Consider the following 27,899-nt stretch of genomic DNA (forward strand, 5'->3'; position numbering starts at 1 on the left):
ATATTAACTTCTTTTTTATCTTTATTGTCGAAAGTATTACAGATGTTCCCTCTTTTCCCCCATTATTATGCTGAGCAAAATAAGCCAGTCAGAGAAAGATAAATATCACATGATCTCACTTCTATGTGGAATCTAAAGAACAAAATAAGCTATATTAACTTTCATCTCCAAACAGCATTGGAGGTGATAATGGTTCTCTATGAAGAGATGGTTCTGTCTCCCACAGACCACGAGTTGAACCATAATGTTCAACCTGAGGAACACAAGAAAGGTAGCATTGGTGAGTCACCACAAGAATTTTCAAGCTTTGAAAAAATAATGGATATTGAAGGAATATAATCCTGTATATCTTCCAGCTATCGATTAATCCATCCTGAAGCTATAATAATTGCCTTAGTGCTCTACAAACAATGTGGCAACCTGATAAAATAATGAAGTTACAGCTTTGACATGTTGTTCCCTCACACATCTGTTTTCTTTCCTACATTAAGTGTTTTTCTCACTTACTGTCATTGATGCTGTCCACATATTAATCTAGATTCCTTATTAAATTTTAAATGTTTATTATTTTTTATTTCATAATTTTATTAGGCATATTAAAGCATTAAATGCTCATAGGACATCTGAATTGGAGAGCAATTTAAAATGTATTTTGCTCAAGCCTTTCATATTCTCTAGAGGAAGCTAGAGAATGTGGTAATAGTTACCAATGGTTACATAATCACCCTCAAAATTTTCTGCCACTCTAAGTATTGTAGACAGGTTTTGATTAAAGTTACATATGTCATTATCTTGTTTGGAGTCATGCAGTCTTTGTTATATTTGCATGTGTGATTTTGAGAAAGCAAAAGCATCTTGTATTCACAGCAGTTCATAACTGCAGAAATATCCTTACTCGTTTCACGATTTTTTTTTCTTTTGCGGTTTATTTTGGGTTCCCTTCCTTTGCAACTAGACTCATGATAAATCACACATTATCTCATTTAATCCTGCAACAAGTTTTTGTTTGTTTGTTTTCTTTTTAAATATATTTTTGTTGTTGATAGTATTACAGATATCCCCCATTCACCCCCCCTCCATTTACCATTAGCCAATAGCATGCACATGTCTGAAATGTTCAGATTAACGTAAGACAATTAGTATGAATCTCATAAACAAAGATGATGTTTTAGTTTTACAATCAGGTCAAGGTAGAAAGAAACTATTATACCCTTCATAGCTAAATGCCCCTTGTGGCATTCCAAAACATGTATTTCCTACATGAGGAAAAGGGAATCAGCAGGCACGAAGAGCTAATGACAGGTCAGCATAATTTAAAAAGCATGACTTTGAAAATGTATATTTAAATTCAGTTTCAGGCTTTGTCATTTACTGTGTGATCTTCCGTGAATTACTTGAATTGTCCACACCTCAATTTCTTTATCAATAATATTGACATGGTCATAGATATTTCATAGGTGTGTAAAAATTAAATTAGGAAATGATATTAATATACTGAGCACAAAATCTGGTAATCATGGAATCCAGAAGCTGTAGGTTTCTCTATCCTCACCCCTTTTTATCCTTAGTGCTATGGCTAATTGGTATTATTTTCAAACTCTGACATTTTTTTAATCTAAGGAACAGATCAAGGATGAAAGTGGGCAGCAATGAATATCTAGGTACAATTTGGAATGTCAAAGTCTAGCTCAGCTCTTTCCTGGATCACCCCTTGGCCCTATTTGTCTTAATTCACCAATTACTCTGCTTCAACAAGTTGTCTCTGTTTTCCCCTTTGCTTTCATGTTATTATCTGACTCTATCTTGTCCTCTGTTTTCAACCGCAGGTTGGTGCCTTTGGGAGGCTTAGCAAACTGCCATCATTACTCGGGTGAATTATGGTAGCGGGGTACCAGCCAGCTTCCCTGCTGCCACACTGCTCTATGAGAGCATCAAGCATCAATTTCTTCTTCCCTTGATTACAGTGATTATCATCATAACAGGCTTTGCTCTGAAAACTTTGATTTCTTCCTAGTAGCTAATTTATCAAATCTAAATTTCTCTGCTCAGTTTTACCTAAAGCCTTATCCCAGCTCTCCCCCAGTAGTCAACCTTCTTTATTCATCCCAAATAAATGAGAGGTAACACAAGACAGATCACGGAGCCTGAAACCAACTCACCTGAAGATTCTGTTTTTTTGCTATTAATAGTCTCCAAGGAAGTTCCCACTCAGAATTCAAAATTATTTAAAATATAAAGAAGTTGGTAAATATGGAAGAAGTTTACAATAAATTTTAATTGTTGCAATGGCAACATTTTCCTTTCTTAATGTCCAGGAAAACAGAGAGAGAGAGAAATTGAAATTTATTTGGAAGCTGAATCTGACTCCCAGGACTTATGTAGGGCTTATGTATACTTCCATGACCTTAGGGATTTTGACCCTAGAGAATCTTTAATGAACTATTTCTTTTTATATCACAAACTCACAAATTAGATTGAATGCTCTCCTATATGTCTTTTTTATAAGAATGCAATTTCTTCTAAATCACTGGAGATGATGCTCCATCAAGCCTACCTTATAAATTTCTTTTAAAAATGTAATTATATAAAATATACAAATTGATGTAGAAAATGTGGTCACTAAAGTAAACTGCAAATGGGAAAATAAATAAGCTAAAATGCAACTACTTAGAGATCATTGCTGTTAACATTTCCTGTATGATTTTTCTATCTTTTCTATGCATAATGTGTGTGTGTGTGTAAATAATATAACTTTTATTATGCCTTTTTCATTTCACATAAAATAATCATTATTGTTCTTGGAAACATTGATTTATTTTTTTTGAAACTAATGTGTTATCTTCCATATATGAGCAATCTACCCTTTCAAGCTTATATTAACCTAATTGAATAATATAATCTCTTTGTGTCTATACCATCTTTAAAATGAAAAATATATTTTAGAAGCATGTTTAGCTCTCTAAAGCCACTGGGTACCAACCAATCCATTGGTCTCACTATGCCCAAATACCACCCAATTAGACTCATGTAAATTTTCCCTGGGCCTTTAACAACCAACTCACCATTGCCACACTCTCTACCAGGAACCCCTAACACAACAGAAGCTATTTTCTTGCTTTATTTTTATTGTTGACACTATTACAAACATCCCCATCCCCCCTTTGCCCACCTCCACCCAGCCCTCACTCCCCCTTCTCTCTGGCCATTACCACGTTATTGTCTGTGTCTATGGGTTATGCGTATATGTTCTTCGGCTAATCTCATCACCTTCTTTCATCAAGCCCCCTCCTCCACCTGATTCCTCTCTCCTCTGAGATCAACAGAGGCTATTTATCATGGGGAATAGAATTATTTGTTGTAATGGCATGGCCTTGCTCCAGAATCCTAGTGGGTCTGCATTGTTACTCCCCCCATAGGATTGGCTTGAGTTCCACACTGCATCTGTTCCTCATCACTGACACCTCTACACCTGGACCAGCTCTGGACCCAATTTCTGCACCAGAGTGACTCAAAGCTAGCAACTTTCTGTGTTACCTGGTATATGAGTTTTCTATGCTACCTGACAAATTACCATCTACTCAGTGGCTTAAACTAATACACATATTTTATATCACACTTTCTGTAGGGCAGCAGTCTGGGCACCACTTGGCTGGGCTTTCTGACTCCATAGAGAGTCATTAGGGTACAAATTAGGTGTCAGCCATAGCTGTAGTCTCATAAGAAGATTAGCTAGAGAAAGCAGAACACTATTTTATTTAATTCTGTTTACCAGGCAGCAGAGGAGGGTGTGCACAGCCTATATGGGGCAGGGGTGTACTTCACAAGCTCAGCTTGGGTGATAAGGGAGACTGTGCTACTGGATCCTAAAAACTACTACATTAGGCTGCTCTACCAAGCCTGGGAGGGATAGAAGCTCTACCTAATACATAAAAACACAGAGAGGCTGCCAAAGTGAGGAGACAAAGAAACATGTCTCAAATGAAAGAAGAGAACAAAACTCCAGAAAAAATAACTAAATGAAATTGAGACATGCAATCTTCTAATTGCAGAATTCAAAACACTGGTTATAAGGATGCTCAATGAACTTAGTGAGAACCTCAACAGTATAAAAAAAAAAGAACCAGCCAGAAATGAAGGATACACTAACTGAAATAAATGACAATTTACAGGGAATCAACAGTAGAATAGATGGAGTCAAGAACCAAATCAGTGATTTTGAATATAAGGAAGCAAAAAACACCCAATCAGAACAGGAAAAAGAAAAAAATGAGGCTAGGGTAAAAAGCATCTAGGATAATATGAAGTGTACCAACATTTGCATCATGAGAATGCCAGAAGGAGAATAAAGAGAGCAAGAAATTTTAAACATATTTGAAAAAAATAATGACAGTAAACTTCCCTAACCTGGTGAAGAAAATAGACATACAAGTCCAGGAAACACAGAGAGTCTCAATCAAGATGAACTCAAAGAGGCCCACACCAAGCCAAGACACATCATAATTAAAATGCATAGGTTAAAGACAAACAGAGAATCTTAAAAGCAGCAAGAGAAAAGCAGTTAATAATCTACAAAGTTAATGTCAAAGCTGTAATTTCTACAAAGAATTTAGATTTGATAAATTAGCTCCATAAGACTGTCAGCTGATTCATCATCAGAAACTTTGCAGGCCAGAAGGGATTGGCAAGAAATATTAAAAGTGATAAAATCAAATACCTACAACCAAGATTACCATACCCAGCAAAGCTACCATTTAGAATCAGGACTGAAAAGAGCATCCCAGACAAGAAAATGCTAAAAGAGTTCAACACCAAACCGGTGTTATATGATATGTTAAAGGGTGTTCTTTAAGAGGAAGAAGAAAAATATATATCAAAAATATGAACAATAAAATGGCAACAAATACATATATATCAATAATTGAATCTAAAAAAATAAACAAACAAGCAGAACAGAAACAGACTCATAGATATAGAGAACATTTTGGTGGTGGCCAGATGAGAGGGAGGTTGAGGAGATGGGTGAAAAGGTGAAGGGATGAAAAAGTACAAATTAGTTGTTACAGACTAGTCATGGGGATGTAAAGTACATCATAGGGAATATACTCAATAATATTCTAAGAACTATGCATTGTGTCAGATGAGTGCAAGATTTATCAGGATGATCACTTAGTAAGGTATATATATAATGTTTAATCAGTGGGTTGTATATCAAAAGCTAAAATAATCATGTCAATTGTATTTTAAAAATAAAAATGATTTTAAAACAAATAAAATAAAATATTGACACATTAATCAAATCAAGTAATAGGAAATTCTATTATATGACATTTAAATTTGTTTTCTCAGAAAAAATATTGGTTTGATATTAGAAAATTCAAAAAATGTAAGTTGTCAAATTAAAATGTTCAAGAGTTAAAATGAAGAAAAAGTAGCTTAGTTTAACACTCACAAAAAAAAATACAAATAAAAAACATAACTTTGCTAATCTGGGGAAAAGGGTTCCACAAAGACACAGCAAACAACATTTTAAATATAACATATTCAATGCTTTTCTTGTGACATCAGGAAGTCAAGGATGCACAGTTTTACTATTTGTTCAACATTACATTGAAGTTCCTAGCACTGAAGTTGACCAAAGCAAAAAGAAAACATAAAAGAAATAATATTGGAAACAAAAAAATACAGATTTAATCAGAGATTATATAATGTGCATTTTGAACATCCAAAATAATCTATAAATAAATTATAAAATTACTACATTGTAGGCTATGATGCTCACATCACCTCGAAAATCCCACACTTCACATGGCTTAAATTGAACTGAAATTTGACCTGGACAATCACTTCGTCATGTATACTATCACAGAAAACTTTATACTCCAATTTTTTAATCAAAAACTTAGTTTAAGTAGTCAGAGCTTTCATCCCTAATATAATTTGTCATTTTAAAGTTGTTTTACTAAATATTAGGGTGAACAGATATTGGACTATCGATTGCAAGCTTACCATAGATTCATGTACTGATTTACTAATGAATAACTCTTACCAATACTCTCAAAAAAGAAATAACTAATATTCTAGCTTTACATTTATCACAGGACAATTTAGTGTTGAATAACTTCTTGACTGTCTCCTTCACATCTCTGTTCCTGAGGCTGTAGATCAGTGGATTCAGCATGGGGATGACCACTGTGTAAAAGACAGAGGCCACCTTGACCATGAGCCATGAGTTTTTGGAGTTAGGAACACAGTAGAGAAAAAGAATGGTCCCATGGAAGATGGTAATGGCAGTCAGGTGGGAGGCACATGTGGAGAAGGCTTTGTGGTGCCCCCCCGGTTGAAGGCATCTTCATGACTGTGATAAAAATGAAAACATATGAAGTAAGAATGATCATCGGGCTGCTTATTTCATTGAATGTGGCAGAAACTAAAATGATCTTCTGGCTAATGTAGGGGTCAGAACAAGACACAGAGACGATGGCAGCATGCTCACAGACAAAGTTATTTATGAAGTTAGTCCCACAAAAGGTTAAGGTTAACAAAAAGTATGTGAACATTAAGGAACAAGCTATACCCCAAGAATATGATGCACCCACTAAGAGGGAGCAAAGCTTCTGAGACATGACTACTGTGTAGAGCAGAGGGTTACACACTGCCACAAATTGGTCATAGGCCATCAACTGCCAACATGAATGTTTTTGTCACCACAAATATGCAGGCAAAGAAGAACTGCGTGATGCATCCTGTGAAGGAGATGGTTCTGTCTTGCACAACCAAGTTTCCTAATAGTTTAGGTGTAACCACCGTAGCGTAACAAAAATCAATAAAGGATAAGTGGCTGAGAAAAAAGTACATGGGGGTGTGGAGTTTGAGATTGATCTTGATGGTCATGATCATGCCCAGGTTCCCCAGCACAGTGGCTGTGTAGATGGTCAGGAATAGCAGGAAGAGTGGTAACTGCAGTTCTGAATATTCTGAGAAGCCCAAGAGGATGAAGGTCACTTCATCGCTCTGATTTTCTTGGTTCCTGTGAACAAAATATGAAAGTTGATCCAGAGAAATAAGAAACAAAATTTGAAGTAGGTAAGAGAATACTAGAAATGTTCAGAGGCTCAATAGTTTTCTATTAAGAGTGCTGCTAAAATGCTAGACTTCCACTGTTACATTTCAAAAGCTACTATTCACTTAGACACAATTACACAGTGAATAAAAATCTTGCTGTGGTGGGATAATCAATATCAAACTTAAGACAGGAAGAACAAAAACAGAGTAGTCCCTGCTTTATTTCAAATTAGCATAAGTAGCTGACTTCGTGGCCCACTCTAACTCTTTGCATGAATTTGAACTTGATAAAAAAAAAATAGTTGCATTGGATGAAATACATATCATGAGATTCTACATATTCTTCCCTGCCTTATATCTTAAAATATAAAACAATTAACTTATAATTGCTAAAAAAATTGATACTAACACCCCTACAAAATGATCAACATAATATTTTCTTGGTTGTTCTATTTCCTTTTCTGTCCCTTCTTACTCCTAGTAATCCAATATTCTCAACACATTCCAGAGCTGTGCTGTACAAGTTTACTACACTTTTCACTCATGTTGAGCTAATTTTGAAATTTTTTAAAATCTTATTTTTCATTACAGATTACAATGTTCATTAGGAGGTGTTCACAACAAAATACATGCTGTGTCTGCAGGAATAATACTTGAAACAATAGTAAATTAAAAGCTCTTCTTTTTCCAATGTGGCACTTTTGGAAGTTGAGTAAGTGACAATAAAAAAAAAAATTCAGGCTGCTACAAAAATGCATTCTGCCATTTTGAATTAGATTTAAACCTTTTCAAGGACAAATGTTAGGGAAAAGAGGCATCTCAAACAGAACACCTTAATATTTCTTGAATATTACTTGATGCCACCAGGTATTTACTCAATAGCAAAATGAGAATATTAATAACATAAACTTTAAATTACTAGAATAGAAGTAGATAATTTGATAAGGAATTCAAAGGCTATAAGACATGGTGTGATACATAGTATATATTCAGTTTTCATACTTATTGGAATTATGAATAATTGATATGATTTCAAACAACATATATAGACGTGAAAATCAACCCAAGCATGAACAGCTATTGAAGAAAAGTTGATGCTAACACCTCTGCAAAATGGTCAAGAAATGAGCACATTTGGGAATACAGTGTAGAATTTCTTCCCTACAGAATCCACAGAATAGACATACTGTAAAATTTCATTTGGACACTTAGTCTAAGATACATAATTATATTTTCCATATTATCCTATAGGTTCTCTTGTCATACTATAGCTTTCTCTGATTCCCACATGCTTGCGTATGTAGAAAAGATATCTTTCAACGACCAATCCCATAACAGATCCTCTGTACCAGTCCTTTTAAGGTCTTAGCACTGCAATGCTAGACTATGGCCATATTTCCCAGCCACATTCCTTCAATTTAAAATATGCTACACAACATTGCAGAATAATTTCCCATGAGTAGTTTAATCTGACAGCCAATGAATTTTAAGATCCAAATACATTTTACTAGTGAATGCATATAACTTATTTTGTTCAGCCTGGCTTTTCCAAAACTTCTTGGATCTATAAGTTCACCCACTACAACTTAACATCTTTCTTCTTTAGCCCTAGTGGATTCATCAAGCTGTTACATTGCACGTACTCATCTGCATACAGCTTATTTTCCATTTTATTCTCACTCCTATATTGTTTTATTTTTGTTACCTATTATTATCAACATAATTTGTTGTTCCTTCTCTTCTGTATACATACAAACATTAATGTTTGCAACTCAAAATTATTATATGCTATATTCTATCATTTACAAATATGGTTGTCACTTTCTTCCTTAGAGAATGTAGGAAGTGTGAAGACAAGACCCATTTATCTTATAATTCCTATTGGCCAAAATGTTTATTTCATTGTTAGTTACATGGTAGATAAGCAATGAAAAAAAAAAACAGAATGAACATCATTTGAAAGAAAGAAGGAATTAGAATATAATACTACAAGCCCTGTCCTAAGCAAACTAAGTGGATCTGTGGGCATTTTGTTTTACCCATGTGTTTGTCTCCTGCAAGGATTACTGGAACCTCATAATTTCCTTCTAAAATAAAACAAAAGACTGAATCAACTCACCGAAATACAGAAGCACTGGCATGACTCATTACTGAAGAACCCTTTGCTAAGGTTAACGGACTCCAGGAATGCTCTTGCTTAGTATTTTTACATAATAGAAACAGACCTAGAAGAGTTATAGGAGTCTTCAGTATATTTCATTAAATGTTTCATGTTAGTTTTTCAACCTATTAAGAAAATTGAGAGATATAAGAGATAAACATCACACCTAAAAAGTAAATTCTGGCACATAAATAAGACATCAAGACTTTAGGGATGTGTGGACTAGAGAGCATCACTGAAGTGTTGCCTTGAAGACTGTAATTTGAGTAATTAGATGTTAACACTGTCCCATGTGATATCTTGGTTGCACATGATTTTCCTAAAACCCTGGGGAATCTGTATGATCAACTTTACTCAATTAATCTTAAGAAAAATAAATAAGATTTAATATATGTTTTGACTATATAGAGATGTAAAATATACTTCTCTTGTTAGTGGAATCTAAAATGGTTCAAATCATACCTTTTGAAGTATGGGAAAATGCTCCAACCAATTGAACCACCAGGCCAGGGCTATGTATTTTTACTTTTTTAAATTAATTTGGTGAATTGCACTGATGGATTAGAAATAATATACCAACTTTAATTCATGGATTAAATCCCTCTTAGATATGATGTGTTATCTTTTCTATCTCTTATATATTATGTATTATATTCTATACATAAATTAATTTTAAGTATTTGTCTATGTAGGCTAATGATATATTGTTCTCTAATTTTTTTATCTGGTGCTGCTGGCTTCATAAAATGAACCTAAAAGTGTTCCCTTCTTATTCTGTTATTGGGGTAAGTTTACGTAAGATTAGAATTATATCTTCTCTAATATGCCATCTCCACTGGAGACAAGACTATAATTATTTATAAGGTTTTCCTGGAATTTTGATGACAGCAGTAAGGAAAAAAAACACCAAATACAGGAAATTGCTCCAAGATGTTGCTTCTATCAAATCCACAAGCACAGAACTATTTTGATGTGTTTTCTTTTGGGCTTTAACTTTGTGTTTAGAATGTACCTTTTTTGAACAGAACGGGCCTTACACTTGAATAAATTATGTATCTAGGCAGCAACACTCAGGACACTCAGGACACTGATGTGAGAACTCCATAACAGCCCTCCTAACTCCCCCCTCAATTTCCTTTCTCTTTCAAGGGCAACCTTTTCTAAGATGATGAATATCAGAAAAGAACAGTCATCAGAAAGAAAAAAAAAAGCACCACCCCTGGATATTCATATCCTATATAATAAAAGCCTAATGTGTTAAGAGTCTGGTTGGCTAGTCGGTCGTTCAACCAATCAAAGCATAATATGCTAACGATATGCTAAGGCCACTCAACCTCTCGCTATGACATGCACTGACTACCAGGGGGGAGACACTCAATGTAGGAGTTGCCCCCCCCCCCCCCGGTGGTCAGTGCACTCCCACAGGAGGAGTACCACTCAGCCAGAAGCCAGGCTCATGGCTGGCGAGCACAGCAGTGGTGGTGGGAGCCTCTCCTGCCTCCGTGGCAGCGCTAAGGATGTCCTAAGCTGTCAGTCGGACATCCCCCAAGGGCTCCTGAACTGCAAGAGGGTGCAGGCCAGGCTGAGGGACCTCCTTACCCCCCAAGTGCACGAATTCCATGCACCAGGCCTCTAGTCATAAGTTAATTTTCCAGCATTATCAAACTCCTAAAGTCTTGCTTGTTATTAAATGTGGTATGAAAATGAATATTTACATAATGTGGTCTACAGTCAACTTAGAACATTTTCTCCATTAAGTGACTATGAATTCTATACAGTCTTCCCCTTCACCAAAAATCTTGCCACAGCTCTACAGAAACAAAAGATCTGCATCTATCCAAACCACCACCAAGAATTTAAAGTATGAAGAGTATAACTCACACATTGAAATGAAGAGCCTACCATTAGCATGCTATTAGGATCCTCATTAAAATCACTTAAGTTAACAAATACACATCCACTTCATCATTTAAAATATGTACATTCAGACTAAATTTATAATTTTGAAATTCTTAGAAATTTCATTACATTTGTGTAAATAAATGTCCACTCAAAAACATTTCCAACAATCTATTCTAATGAAATTTGTAGCTATTCAGGATTTTCTATTCTTTGTGATGTGTCTTGTTTTCTCCTGCAAGACAGAAACCTAATTAGAATCTTAAAATTATAATTTATTTAATTTCTATCATTTATGTGTTATTTTAAGATTATGATCTTAAATTCAAGGACCTATAGCATCTATCACTCTATATTGTGTTCACACACCCTAAATACATATATTCTACCATTAAAATATTTTTATTAACCTTCACGGCATATGAAAGTACTTGTTGACTGAAACATCTGGTTGACAGAAAATTAAAAAGTTAATAAATCACATAACCCTGTAATTATATATCCTGGATTATTGAAAATATTGTTATGTGTTGCTAACCAAGCAGATAAATAGGTTAGATTACAAAGTTAGATAGCAAATCATATAGTAATAAAAATTAGAATTTTTATTTGAAAAGAAAAAGCTCATGATTTGAGTAAAACCAGTAACAATTCACAGTCTGCAGTTTTATTGGAACCATGATAGCTGGAAATTTACCAAGACTATTCTGTGAAACATCAGCCATGATCAGCAAGCAACACCAGCAAAGAGTCATTTAATTAAGTTAATCCAATGGCCCATCTATTTATGGAAAAGTATTTCAAACTAGAACAGTTATATCATATTTATCTGGAAGATAGAAAAAGAATATTTTCCACGAAATAAACTTGACCATAAACTCTGGTATCTATAATAATCTATAAAAATAAAAGCATAATATACTAATTAGACTGGACTGCCAAATGACCTTCCAGATGACCTTCCGAATGAAGCCGAGGCTGCGAGGGCCAAGCCCCTTGAATGAATTTTGTGCAGCGGGCCTCTAGTATTGAAATATTGAGGAATTACTCATTCCTCCTCTGTATGCTAATTGTCATGTAACATTTCAGTTCTACATGGGGTAGATATACTTTCTCAATCATTGACTTTGTGCTCAGCTCTGTGATTTTCATTGGCTAATAGACTGTTAATATACATAACATTCTGCCTTGTGATTCAACTATTGACAAAAGCAAAAAGTACTCTAATCAGCCCAATGGTACACAGGGCACAGCTACCCAATTACCATGAAGATCCATAGACTGGAGGTGAGTTTGCCAGTTAGACAAGACTACTGTATCAGGTTAACCAAGAAGTTATAGCTAATATTAGGAGGGCTTATCAATCATATTACTGAAATGTTATTTTGTTATTATGCATCAACAGACATATTATACACAACTCAAGACTGGCATGAATAACAATTTTAGATTTTGTAATTACTATTTCTGAAGTGTAAAGTTGTTTATTTTTTGATGTTTTTTATACAAACAGCAAATAAAATTTACATTAAAAAATACAACTTAACCAAATAATAATCTGGATTGGGGGCTGTGCAAAGATATTCCTTCTTTGCACTTATAATGTTCTGATGTTTTCTGTGTGAAATTAAATATTTCTTTTAAATTTAGGGTTTGAGGATAACTCTTAGATTGGAAACAAAATGGTATTATGTACTAACTCAGAAATCTTTACAGGATAAACTCTGTGTATAAAGACAATTTAAACAATGCAATCTTGTTACTGTCATATATTATTTTATAGCTAATCTACTAATGTTTACATTGAACAGAGGTTGAATGATCCCTCAACTGGGGAATTACATTAAGTACATGCACTGCTTCACTTTTCAAAAAAGGAATTTGAAATATTAAAAATACTAGGAGAATTAGACAAATACCCACAATGCTCTTGGAAATGAGAAAGTAAGTCTTAGCCATTTTACTTTAATTGACAGAATAATCTGGTACTGATTAACTTCCTAACTGTCTCCTTCACATCTCTGTTCCTGAGGCTGTAGATCAGTGGATTCAGCATGGGGATGACCACTGTGTAAAAGACAGAGGCCACCTTGACCATGAGCCATGAGTTTCTGGAGTTAGGAACACAGTAGAGAAAAAGAATGGTCCCATGGAAGATGGTAATGGCAGTCAGGTGGGAGGCACATGTGGAGAAGGCTTTGTGGCGCCCCCCAGTTGAAGGCATCTTCATGACTGTGATAAAAATGAAAACATATGAAGTAAGAACGATCATCAGGCTGCTTATTTCATTGAATGTGGCAGTAACTAAAATGATCTTCTGGCTAATGTAGGGGTCAGAACAAGACACAGAGACGATGGCAGCATGCTCACAGACAAAGTTATTTATGATATTATTTCCTCTGAAAGATAATTCCAATAGAAAGTAGGTAAGGGTCAGGGAACAGGCTATACCCCAAGAATATGATGCACCCACTAAGAGGGAGCAAAGCTTCTGAGACATGACTACTGTGTAGAGCAGAGGGTTACACACTGCCACAAATCGGTCATAGGCCATCACTGCCAACATGAATGTTTCTGTCACCACAAATATGCAGGCAAAGAAGAACTGCGTGATGCATCCTATGAAGGAGATGGTTCTGTCTTCCACAACCAAGTTTTCTAATAGTTTGGGTGTAACGACTGTAGAGTAACAGAAATCAACAAAAGACAAATGACTGAGAAAGTAGTACATAGGGGTGTGGAGTTTGGGATTGATCTTGATAACCATGATCATGCCCAGGTTCCCCAGCACAGAGACTGTGTAGATGGCTAAGAATAATAAGAACAGGGGCACTTGGAGTTCTGGATATTCTGAGAAACCCAAAAGGATGAAAGTCACGTCAGCACTTTGATTTTCTTGGTTCCTGTGGACAAAACAGGAAAATTGACTCAGAGAAATGAGAAGCAAAATTTGGATAAGGCAGGTTAAAATGAGCAAATGTGGAGAGACCTAGTGAATATATAAAATGTTTTGGAAAATACTTGCTTTCACTTGCTATATTATTTCAGAAGCTAGATTTGACTAATATCACAATTCTAGAGTGAATATGACATTTGTGCAGGTGGCATAATAAAAGAAGGTAGTTGAGAGAGGAAGAACAAAAGTAGAGTTCTCTGTTATATTTTAAATGCTCAGACTCGGTATCCTCAGAGACAATTAGCATCATGAGAAGGACCAGTCTAGCTTTTTAACTGAATATGAGGAAATACATATCATAAGTTTCTATAATTTCTTCCCTGCCTAACCAATTAAACAAGGAGAAGTTAGAACTCAAAAGGAAATTAATGATCTAACAAAATGGTCGTTACAATTTTTCTTTTTTTCTCTCTATTGTTGCTAGAGCTATTTCTAAATTTTCCTTTGGGGTAAAAGCTTATAATAATACTAAAGAAGTTAGACTTGCCTATTAAATCAGGACCACTCTGTAAACTCACAATGCAGAGACATATCTTGAGTCCTACAAAACAAGTTCTCATAGTAAAACCCCATGGGACCTAATCTTCCTGAAGTAGTATAAAATAAGGACATTTAGGGGAGAAAGGGATGCAGTGGATTTTTTTCAATGTTTTATGCTTTTCCAAAATGCTTCAACTGCCTTTTTCTGTCATTATAAGCAATTATTCCCAATGCCATTTCCTGACAGCTTACTGAAACCTAACATGGCACTAGACATAAAAGGAAAGTCATTCCATGTAGAATTCTGCAAAATTCTAGGTCTTATTATGAGCTGAAATTAAACACTACATAGTTTTCAAGCCTTTCTCCTCCATGATCACAGGCAGCACTGAAAGGTTTCCTGCATATATAACCATATCATTCACATCTCCTTGCACCTTTTCTTCTTTAATTGTTTCTTTAAATTCCTTTTATTTAATCCTTGTGGTTTGATCTTCCATCACATTTTTATTTTTTCCAAAATCTATAATTATTCTCTATGGCTGTTGTAACAATGTCTGAGCATCCCAAGGTTGACAAGGAAATAGTCATCATCAAAGATATACATACCAAAGTGTTCTTCTATAGATGATTGGATAAAGACGTGCTACATATATACAGTGGAATACTACTCAGCCATAAGAAAAGATGAAATACTGCCATTTGCAACAATATGGATGGATCCTGACAATATCATGTTAAGCGAAATAAGTCAGAAAAAGTTAAGAACCATATGATTTCACTCATATGTGGGATATAAAATTGAAAACAACAAATGAACAAACAAGAAAAATAAATAAAAACTCATAGACACAGAAGGAAGGGATTGAAGGGTAATAAAGGGTAAAGGGGATCAAGTAAACAGTGACAGAATATTTGACTTTGGGTGGTGGGCACACAGTGAAATATACATATGATGTTTCATAGAATTGTTTACTTGAAACCTATAAAATTTTATTAACCAATGTCACCCCAATAAATTTAATTTAAAGAAAGAAAAATATAATTTCTGATATATAGTCATCTCATTCCTACGCACATATCTTTTCCACATGTGTAGCTTTTCACTCTACCTCCTGCCCTGTGTATTTATACTATCAGACTTGGGGCCAAAGTTCACAGTCCCTCATTTAGGCCCATGAATTGTCAACATGCTCATTGACTGAAAGCACTATGCACACTCTTTGCCTTCTTTCCAGGGACAGCTAACCTGGAGTGGCTTTCTCATTTTATAGCTACTCTGTGCTCAACACTGTTATAGGCATTTTAGAAAGCATGAAATTATAAAATATGGATCTCACCCTCAAATCTGTCCCTTCTGAGAATTATCTTGAGGAATTATATATATATAATTACAAATGATATAACACAACAAATAATTCTTGTTTGTCATTAAAATTAAAGCTTGTGCATACAAACAGAAGGATAAGAATATTGTGATCAACAAAAACTGAAACGTTCCTAGTGATGTAGGTCAGTGAATATTCAAATACTTCCAGTTGGCTAAGTAGGTATCCTGGCAGTTAGATTGACACACATGTTTGCCTCCTGCAAAGATTACTGGAGTATATTATCTTCTTTCTAAAGTGAAATAAAATAAGATTGAATAAACTCACCTGAGTGCAGAAGAATTTGACTTATTCATTTGCTAAAGCTTCTTTGCTGAAATTAATGAATTCCAGGAAAGTTCCTGTTGAGAATTCAACTTTTAAAAAAATATATATGGTAACAAACCTGTGAAAATATTAACAGGGGTCTACAGTATGTTGTAATATTTAAAGGAAATTATATTTCCTCTAATCTGTTGTAAATAAACTTAGAGATGACAGAGAGAAAGGGAAACCAAAAAGCTGAATCCTAGCACCAAGCAGTGTTACACTTATATGCCACCCAGACCTTAGGGATGTTAGCCCTGGAGAATGTCATTGAAGTATTGCCTTGGAGACCACAGATAGAGCAGTTAGATGAAGTAATGTCTCATGTGATATTTTGGTTGCATATAATTTCTTCTAAAGATTGGGGAATAATTTCATCATCAACTTTAACCTATTAATCTTTTTAAAATGATAAACCAGATTTAAGACATGTTTGTCTTTAAATACCTATAAAATAAAGAAATTTGCAAAAGAAAAGTCAACACTGGTCCAAAATTTAGAGAGAACTACTCTTAACCCTGGTTGTATTTCTGGTTTTACCTCTCTACGTAAATATATATTTATTACTATGTACCTTGATATAAAACTTATACAATATGTATCATATTATTGTTATACTGCCTACTATCTTTTCCTTAACATTATATTGTGAGCTTAATTTTCCATGAGAACAATTTTCTTAAAATAGTACAGTTTGCATTACTCTTCTAAATATGAGCACAATGCTACTCACTGCTTACATTTATTATTGATGTTGAAAAATACCATTTATTGGATAAAGGACTTAAATGTAAGATGGGAAACCATAAAAATCTTAGAAGAAGCCTTAGGCAGCAAAATAGCAGACATTTGTTGTAGCAATATCTTTACCGATACAGCCCCTAGGGCAATGGAAACTAAGGAGAAAATAAACAAATGGGGCTACATCAAAATAAAAAGCTTCTGCACAGCAAAAGAAACTATCAACAAAACAACAAGAAAGCCCACTGCATGGGAGAACATATTTGCCAATGTTATCTCGGATAAGGGTTTAACCTCCAAAATTTATACGGAACTCATACAACCAAACAAAAGGAAGATAAACAATCCAATCAAAAAATGGGCAAAGGACCTAAATAGACACTTTTCGAAAGAGGACATACAGAAGACCTCTGCCAAGAGACATGAAAACATGCTCAAAGTCACTAACCATCTGAGAAATGCAAATCAAAACAACCATGAGGTACCATCTCACACCTGTCAGAATAGCTGTCATCAACAAATCAACAAATGACATGAAAATAATCCACAATTGGATAATTACAGAGAAACACCTGGAGGTCCTGCTGCTTCTAATTGTCACTGTCCCTTGGTAGCTGACAGTCATATGCAAAAACAAGAAGCAGTCATCACTTTGGATGTTACTAACCATGGGGACCTAAAGTAAAGGCATTCAAGTGCCCTCGGCGGTCTTGGATCTGTCTATTGCTTCAGTAGTGTTTGGATGGAACAGACCTAGGGACTCCCTCCCCTTCTTCCAGCCTCCAGCCACTCTCCAGCATCTTATCTAGTCACCACCTTCAGAATCACCTCTGAGACCAGCCAACACACCATTTTTTCCCTATCTTAACTCCTTATTGCCAAACAACCATGAGCTCCCAAATTCGTCAGAAGTATTCCACCCAGGTGGAAGCTGCGGTCAACCGCCTGGCCAACCTGCATCTGTGGGCCTCCCACACCTACCTCTCTCGGGGCTTCTGTTTCAACCAGGATGATGTGGCTCTCGAGGGTGTGGGCCACTTCCTCTGGGAGTTGGCAGAGAAGAAGCTCCAGGGTGTTGAGCATCTCTTAAAGTTGCAAAACCAGCGCCATGGCCGCATTCTCTTCCAGGACGTGCTGAGGCCTCCCCAGGATGAGTGGGCAAAACTCAGGATGCCAGGGAAGCCGCCCTGGCCTTGGCAAGGAACCTGAACCAGGCCCTTCTGGAGCTGTGGGCCCTGGTTCTACCCGTGCAGACCCTCATCTCTGTGACTTCCGGGAGAACCACTTCCTGGGTGAGGAGGTGAAACTCATCAAGAAGATGGGCGACACCTGACTCACCTCTGCAGGCTGCCGGCCCCCAGGCTGGGCTGGGAGAGTATCCCTTTGAAAGGCTCACCCTCAAGCACGACTAGGAGCCTTTGGAGCCCAGAGGCCATTGAGGGGTCTTCTGCATCCCCTGGTGTCTGGCTTTTACCTGAGCCTCTCCCTGAAACTACTAGCCATTCTTTTAACCACCCTGGAGCCCTCTCCCATGCATTGGACTAAATGAAACAATAAAGCTTTTTGCAGCAAAAATGAAAAAGAAAGGAAGGAAGGAGGGAAAGGAAAAGAAGACAAGGGAAGGGAAGGGAAGGGAAGGGAAGGGAAGGGAAAGGAAGGGAAAAAGAAAGGGCATTCATTAGCATCTGCCCAGGGTGAGCTTTGGCCACCTCCTTTCTGGTATGAATAAAACTCATATTGGTACCTTCATTTATTATTCTTTAAAATTTGCTGTTATAAAAATATGGAAATATGAACTGAGTGTATTTCATTTCAGAAATGTCTAATTGTATCAAAACTCTTTTTTAAATCAATCAATTTGAAATTTTAAGACAATGCAAATGTAAATGGTTGAAGAAATAAAAAAATTTAACATTAAAAAAAAGAAAAATAACATATATATTGTTTAAGAATCTGCCATATCTTAACATATAAATATCTCAATCCCCTTACTTGATTTAATAGAAAGGTGTCAGCAAACTTTTATTGTAAAGATTCATCTAGGAAATATTTTAGGTTTTGCAGGCCATATATTCTCCATCTAAACTCTTTAATTCTATATGTCTTAGCATGCCTGCAGCCCTAGGCAATACATCAATAGGCATTGCTCTGTTCCAATAACATTTTATTTATGAAAAGACATTAGGCAAGATTGGATTTGTAACTCATAGTGTGTCAACCCATGCAAAACAAATTAATTACTTGATTGTGCAAGGTCCAAAATTATTTCTAGTTCAGTAGGCAGATGTCCTTTGAGTAGTAATACAGAAACCTGGCTCATAATGTGATCATCTTAATGTAATTATAATATAGTGGGAGAAATAATAATTTGCTTTAAAATATATTTCACTTTTCTGCATTGTCACTATGCATAAGTTGTTTTATTTACATTGTTTAGTTTTTTACTTAAACTTTTGTCAAGCATATTAAGAGTACTTCTCTTGAGATCATTGAATAATGTCAAAGATTTTTCCTGATTGGCAAAATCATAATATGACTTTGAATTTGAGGCCAGACTATACTAAGATAGATTACAGGAACAAGAAAGAAAAACAGAAGATTTTTTTTATTGTTGAGAGTATTACAGATGTCCCTCTTTTTTTCTCCCCCTTAGCCCTCACCATCTGATTCCCTCCCTGCCCCAGGCCTTCATCACCCTATTGTCTGTGTTCATGAGCAATGCATATATGCATATAAATTATTTTATTAATCTTTTCTGCCCCCCCTTCCCTCTGAGATTCATCAGTCTGTTCCATGTTTCCATGCCTCTAGTTCTATTTTATTAATCAGTTTATTGTGTTCATTAGGTTCCACATATAAGTTAGATCATGTGATATCTGTCTTTCTAGTACACTGCTGGTGGGAATACAAACTGGTGTGGCCACTATGGAAAACAACGTGGAGTTTCTTCCCAATTAAAAATGGAACTGCCATTTGACCCAGTGATCCCACTTCTAGGAAAAGACTTTTTAAGCAGAGAAGATAGTATGGACCAAAGTAGGAATTTGGATGTTCATATTTCTACCAATTAGAAGTAGGTTTTATGCAGGTAGCAGTACAAGATAAGGTTGGAGGATCAGAGGAGCCAAAATTTGTAAGGAATGCAGTTGGGATTTGTGTCGGTTGTTGAACCCTGTAATATGGTTTTGTGTCAAAAGGACAAGTGTGGACTAATGAAGAAGTTGTGGTTGTAAAAAGGTATAGGTATTGGGAATGAAATTTGGTTCTAATATTATAATCACAGGATTTAATTTTGCTGCATGAATTGTTTATGCAGACAGAAGGAGGTAACTCCCATTCTCATTTTAGTTCAGAAGGGAGCATTTTATTCTTGACAGCCTTTCATTGCAGGTAAGCCAATGGTTCCAATAACTGATGATAATTGTACAAGTACCTTGCAATGTCAAGTAATCAACAGGGGTATTATATATGAGAACTACAGCATCTAGCATATCATAACCTAATCAAGGGCCTGAAGATGTCTCTAGTACAGAAGAAAAACAAAAGGGAACTCTCAGTAATGTCTTCAAACATTTCAAGACTGAAATGTTAAAGGCTGGCCTTGTTTTCTGTGTCTTCAAGAGAAAGAATTCATTCCATTTCTTTAAAAACCATGGAAAAAAACAATTTCAAAACAACAACAAAATATAACTTTCTCTCCACAGTATCCAAAAACTCCTATAGCCCCTGGATTGCTCAGTTTCACTAATGGGACATAAGAAAGGGCTATTCAGATATAAATTCAATGTAAGTAAAAGGAAGGAGGTGGCTCTTGAGAAAGAAAACAGAAACAGTAAAACTGCATTTCCCATCTCCTGTAACTAATCCTCATGTTTGTATCGTGCTCTCAATAAGACCACTTCATTTTTGGTCTTCTCAAACATCCTATTGTTTTTAAATTATCTTCATGCTTCTCAAAACCCAGAATGTGGCTACGGAAAATCATCTTCTTAACCTTCTGGAGGCCGCAGTTTACACTCTCCTGGCCCACGGATAAGGTCCCCAAGTGGGTCCACGCAGAGATGTGAAAGGCGGTGGGGGAGCGGGAGGGCTCCCTGCCCCAGCCCTACATCTATGAGGTCCAAGGCACGTGCGCTGTCCTGAAACTCAGCCTGGCCTACTGCATCCTCATTAACCTGGCCTACCACTCACCGCACTTGCACCAGTATTGTGGCTCAAAGCTCCAGAGGCCACATTTACCATGGCCAGAATCTGGGTTATCCCTTCGGGGATTTCTTACATCAGATGACCATGGATGTGCAATTCTTAAAGAATGGGCAGACCCTGGGCGAATCTGAAAACTTTGAAGCAGCTGTTAATGTACTGGCCAATACACCACTTATTGCCGATGTGTATTACATTGTTGGTGGCCTGTCCGCCAGGGAAGAGGTGGTCATCACAAGGAACAGAAGTGGCCGGGAGGGCATGTGGCCTCTAGATCCTTTCAATAGAGTGTGGTTCCAAGTTGAGACAAATCATGATCCCTGGAAGCCAGCACCTGAGAAAGATGACCGAAGAACACCTGCCATCAAAGCCCTTACTCCCACAGGCCAGGCAAACCTCTTCCAGGCTTTGCCATTGATTGAGCGCTGGCAACCCAGACAAGTGCAGGATGAGGATCAGAAACCTGGGTTAAAAGGAAGTGAGCAGAAGAGTGAACTCACCGGCTATGAAAGGTGATATTTTTAAAATGAAATTCTTGAAGAGCTGCACTTTAAAAAATAAAACAAAGTGAAAGAACAGTATTATTTTATGAACAATGCAGGCTCCTTCCTCATTAAACTTCTCAACTGTGTGAGGTGGGGGTGGGGCAGGGAAGTCCCTTTGGAGCTCCATTTGGTAAAGTGGGTAGCAGGCTCCTTGCATTCCCTTCCCTTCACGGTTTGCCTTGCCCTCCCAAGCTTCCTCTATCCTGGCTGGAACCACTACTTCAAAGATAATTGGTCTCAGAGGTCAAACCCTATCCCAGCTTCTCGCCATTACATAGCGATTTGTCATACCTCAACTTACAAAGAAATAAGCTCTTTGTTCATTATGAAGTGTTTATAGAAGAGTCTGAGAGAGAAGATTCTTCTCAAAGAAATGGAGAGCTCTCATTTGAATGGAGCCTGTTTGATGTTCATTAGTCTAACCTTTGACCACGTATTTCCATGTGATGGGATTCTCATTTTGCATAATGTTTCTAACCTGATGTGCCCCCTTTTTCTAAATAGCTACTTTCTTACTGCCTTTTGAAAGCAATATACAGCCAAATAATTTCTGATGGCCACATCATTAGTTAATGAAATGCTGGCAAATAAAAATTTCCAAGATTTAAAAAAAAATAAAACAGAATGTATTCACATCTGACAGGTTGGTTGAACTGCCCATCCTATAAAAGTAATTATTATAGTAACTAGAGGCCTGGTGCACAAAATTTGTGCACGGGGGTGGAGTGGGGAGTCCCTCAGCCCAGCCTACACCCTCTGCAATCCAGGACCCCTCGGGGGATGTCCGACTGCCTCTCACAATCCGGGACTGCTGGCTCCTAACCACTCGCCTGCCTGCCTGATCGCCCCTAACTGCTCCCCTGCTGGCCTGATCACCCCTAACCACCTCTGCCTCACCCCACACACAGGACCCAGGATTCCCTCCTCTGGCCAGTCACAGGCACCCTGTACCTAGGCTTTCTTCCCTCTGGCCGGCCGCAGCTGCGGGGAACCGTGGGCAGGCGGCTTTGCCCAGGCCACAGCCACAGGTGCTGGCACCTTGGACCTCGGGGTGGGTGGCTTGTCTCTCTCCCCGGCCGCAGGCACAGACGCTGGCACCCAGGACCACAGGAACCATGGGGCGTGCGGATTGTCCCTCTCTCCAGCCACACGCGCAAGTGCAGGCACAGCTGCTGGCACCCAGGACTGCGGGGCAGGTGGCTTGTCCCTCTCTCACGCCGCAGGCACAGCCGCTGGTGCCTGGGACCTCAGGGCCGGCAGCTTATCCTTCTCTCAGGCTGCAGCCTGGCTGGTCCCCATTCCTCTCTCCCAAATGTTGAGTGTCTGAGCCTTATGGTGTGAGGACCATTTGCATATTAGCTCTTTTTTATATTGGATTAAATAGGCATACTCTATCCTTGCTAACCAATAAGGATTTGGTTTAATTCAAGCTTTATTAATTCTTGTGTATAAATGAGGAGACCATTCTTGCAACCATATAGAAGTATAAAAATATAGCATACTATGAAAAGTAAGAAATGTAATTTGAAATAGCCTCTCAAATCCAGATGATAATAGGTGATGGATGGATAGATAGATGATGATGATAGATGATAGAGAGATACATAGATAGAGCCAGAAACAGAGATAGATACAGAGATAAAGTTAGCAATACCTTTGAGAATGGAAAGTATAAAGTGTGTACCCATGACTAGTGCTCTATATCTAGGATAACTCTCAATTAATGAGATTAGACAATTTCCTTTATCTTTCCATGATCTAAGCTGGGTCTCCTGTATGTCACATATTTCAAAAAGGATTAAAGAGTAAAGATAAACTTGATATGGATTTCTTAATTTCCATTCTAATATTATTTCAAGCAAGAGACAACTTTTTGTTTGTTTTCGTTTATTTTAGTTTGACGTAATGAGAAAAAATGTTGGTATGAACTTCCCCCAGTATTTCAGCTTAGGCTCTCATCTATTTGTGGTCTTATTCTCAATAGAATTACGTAATAATTAGATTGTTCTTCAAATAGTCCACTACAGAATCCCTCTGCAAAAATCATAGCAGAAAGTCTGAATTTGTCTTTCCTTTGCAAGCCATACAAATAATATATCCACTAGATGGCAGGGTGACACCATAATTTAAATCAAGACACAAATCTCAGCCTATTGATTGCTTTAAAGAGAGCAACAGAGAAACCAATGGAAAGCAAAATGTTCATAGTTTGAATATATTTATTCCACACCCCTTTCTTTCAAGGATAAGGGAACAAATGTTCAAAGATGGTGAATTACTTGACTACAGTCAAGCGTAGATACCTTTAATGTTTATCTTTATTTTTCCATTTATTAATTTTGAACTACAAATAATGTGTAGCAGTGTTAGCTCTTGGTCACTTACACAGCCACATAGTTTGGGGAATAAAGCATATTAACAGCTTATTTCAATTTACTTGTAATAAATAAATGCACAAATAAAAAGTGGATTCAAAATATAAACAGATATTAGAATAAAAATAAAAAATCTCTTCAAAGATACAAGCCTTTCTTTAAAAGAAAAGAGCAAACTAAAATTGAAAATTCATTTACCTATTTATATGACACACATGTGTGTCATATATATGCATGCATTTATAAGATGTAAGGTGTCATGTATACAACATTAAATATTGCAGATTTGAAACAGAACATTTAATTACATTACTAGATTTAATGACAAAGTTAAATACAACACTGTCCTATATATTTGAGAAAGTCAGAAACAAAGAGATCGAGTAAAGTTAAAATTAAAAAATAAGTTAGTAATTTCTAAATTAATTTCATTGTTGTCATAGAAAATATTCTGAAAGACTTGAGCCTTTTTAAATTTGTTGTGGCTTGCTTTATAATCCAGCAAATGATCAATTGTGGTAAATTTTCTATTGTATTGAAAAAACATGTGTTTGCTGGTTTTCTTGGAAGTCATATTCTATAAGCATTAACTAGGTCAAATATGTTCATTATATCATTTAGAACTTCTATACCCTTAGACATGTATTGCTTTACTCATCAACTGAACAGGATGGTAAAGTCTCCCATGATGATGAAGGACTTATCTATTCTAATAGTTCTGGAATGTTTTTTACCTATTTTGAAGATCTATCATTGAGTGCACAAACATTTGAATTGTAATCTGTTTTTATTATATAAACTTCTATATAGTATGAAATAATCTCTATCTTTAGTAGTTATATTTACTTAAAACCTTAATTTATTGTAACTGCATGAGCTTTTTTAGAGATAGTTTGCTTTGTATACAAGGAGTAGACAAAAGTAGGTTTACAGTTGTTTGTATGAAAAACAATACAATAATTAATAAATATTAAGACAAGAATAAACTCTGTGCTTTACATATTCACAACTATAAACCTACTTTTACCCCACTCTGTATTTTTATAATAACTAAAATAGATGAAAACATGTATAACTTACCGGGAAATTTATCCAGGCCTATACCTCACCGAAACATTTATTTGTGTTCACCGAACTATATGTCAAAATTATGATAATATATAAGAATGTTTTTTAAAAAAAAACCTTAGAAAGCTATCGACACTTTTATGTATAAAACTTGGGGTGTATTCATACAGTGAATACTATACAGCAAAGAGAAAAAAAGAAATTTGCAAACAACTAGATGAACAAATGTTATAAACATACTGTTGATCAAAAGAAGCCAGATACAAAAAAGCATATTCTGTATACTTTTATTTACATCAAGTTAAAAACAGGTAAGTATAATACTGTTATAAATTTGAATGTTAATTTTATTTGCATGAGAGGAGGCTGATAAAATGACCAGATATGCTTCTGAATTATGTTCATGTCCTGCTTCTTGATCTCTGTGCTTGTTAGAGATGTGTGCTCATTTTGTTAAAACTCGTGGTGCTGTTCGTGCCCTTTTCTATATGCATGTTAACATATATATAACTGGAGAAAGATATTACCCAAGTCGAATTTTTAAAAAGGACACCAAAATGATATGTGAAAAGAGAATGCTTAACTGTATTAAAAGAAACAAACACTATGTTAGAATAAGCTAGAATCCACAGTGAAGTTATAGCAGTTATTAATATGTATATACCCAATGACAAAGCAAGAATTAGCCACTAAGCAGAAACTATAGGAGATGCGAAGAGACATATACAGAGATTCTCAATCAAGGCAAAAGAAAAAAACAACAAATGCTTAGTAACAAGGGATACACTCCCAAGCAATGTAACCACATATATCTCAAAGAACACCAATAATAAGAAATACCATTTTTTTCAATTTCATATGAACAGTTATAAAAATTGACTATATTTTAACCAATGATTAAAGCATAATAATGTCAGCAAAATGATGAAAATGTAAATAGCATTTTTGAATAATAATTCATCATATAAATTAAAATAAGAAATATAAGAAAAAATTTCTTAGTGATGCATCTTCAAGGATTTCATTAGTCAAAGAAGTTTCCTAAGAAGAGAAATTCCTCATGTTTGAGGAATGATATTTGACAATCCTTAGAGACCCTTCTGGGGAGAAAATCATTTTTGCAATCCTTTGAAGGAATTTAATGCAATTAAGAGCATCTTTGGGGAATTGAATTCACTCACCCAAACATATGTTTTCCTTAAAAATGTTTTCCTTTATTAATGCTTTATTTCTAAAATCTTTATTGTTGAAAGTATTACATATGTCCCCTTTCTTCCCCATTGACCCTTTGTAGCGCCCCTGCCCGCCTCGTTTAAAATTTTTAACCATTCTTTCTTGTATCTAATCGAAAAATCTCATCCAACTCTACTTTCTACTTTTTCTTCTATACCTGTTACTATCAAGGTAATATCCATGATCTAGTTTTTACGAGGACTTCCTCCTTGGTGGCAAGCTTGAAATAAAACTTTGATAGTTTCATCAATTTATTTGAGGTGTTCTTTTTTTTTTTTTACCTGACTAACTTCCTCTCTAGGTTGTTTGATGACTAGACAAATTTTAATTCTCAGAGTTTCAGTTTACTCACTTGGTAAATAAAGCAGATAGTTAAATCATTATTTCAAAACTACAGTTCTTAGAGCTTTTCGAGGAAAAAATTTTCACAAATACCGAATGTTGATGGAAATCATATTTTATTACAATGTTACTTAAACATGTATGGATATAAGTCAGAAAAACCTTATGCTTATATTTCTAATATGTTTAAAATGTTTGCAGTATAATATGAAATATTATGTTAAAATTCTCAGTTAAAATGTTTCACAAAATTAATTTACACATATTAAAATAATAATAACAACAACAATAAAATTATTTTCAGCAGTTTCTATTTGAAGAACAATACTCTTTTTCATTGATCCTCACAATTACCTTATGAGGTAGTTACTATTATCTTTTTTTATAGAGGAAGAAATAGAGGAAGAAAGCAAAATTGCCTTACTAGGGCCCCTCAACTACGATGATATTATTCATCTACATTTTAGTGTTCAACTATACCAACTTCATATTTTTTTTATTTTGAGCATGATGAGAGACCAGTTGGCTATAATTGTCATCTCAGTTATTAGTTTAACTTTATAATTACTCAATAACTAATAATAAAACATATTTTATTGGATGATAAATTTAAAGGCTTAACTGAAATAAAGTATTAAAAATAAAACATTTGTTAATAATTTTTTCATTGCTTCAAAGTAACCTTTAATAAATTTATGCAAATTGACATGTATCATGGTGTAGACTGCATAATAATTTCACTCTAAATTCAGTTATCAACTGCTCTAATAACAATTTTCTTGAATTTTTAATACGTCTACAAACATGTTACTTTTAAGGACAAGACTCCAATAATATTTTTCTATTTGAACTTCTCTATAATTTTTCATTATACACCTGACATTATTTTATCATTTTATTTATATACTAGAGGCCCGGTGCACGAATTTGTGCACAGGTGGAGTCACTCTGGGTGGCCTGCAGGGATCTGGCCAAAACCCACAGTCCAATGCCACCTGCAGCTCCTACCTGCCGTTCCTGCTCATCCCAACCCCACTGTGCCGGTTGCAGGCTCGCCCCCAATCAGTCCTGATCTATTAGGAGAGGCTCGTGCTGCTACAGCAGTGCTCACCAGTCATGAGCCCTGCATCTGGTGCCCTC

The 27,899-nt window shown here is 35.8% G+C and overlaps 1 protein-coding gene and 1 pseudogene across 2 annotated transcripts; one reads left to right on the forward strand and one right to left on the reverse strand.

Moving 5' to 3' along the window:
- Nucleotides 1-154: 154 nt before the first annotated feature.
- Nucleotides 155-16,242, reverse strand: LOC308233763 (uncharacterized protein; the record flags this gene model as incomplete). Its single annotated transcript, XM_080640709.1, is given in 6 exon segments — nt 155-253; nt 6,047-6,334; nt 6,336-6,677; nt 6,679-7,027; nt 13,087-14,025; nt 16,214-16,242. Coding segments are annotated over 6 exon segments (2,046 nt in total).
- Nucleotides 16,243-17,881: 1,639 nt separating this feature from the next.
- Nucleotides 17,882-18,405, forward strand: LOC308258092 (ferritin light chain-like; annotated as a pseudogene). The gene has a single exon. The product of its transcript is annotated as a ferritin light chain-like (transcript).
- Nucleotides 18,406-27,899: the final 9,494 nt, after the last annotated feature.

The sequence above is a fragment of the Plecotus auritus genome (assembly GCF_963455305.1).
Source record: "Plecotus auritus genome assembly, chromosome: 9".
Classification (NCBI taxonomy): domain Eukaryota; kingdom Metazoa; phylum Chordata; class Mammalia; order Chiroptera; family Vespertilionidae; genus Plecotus; species Plecotus auritus.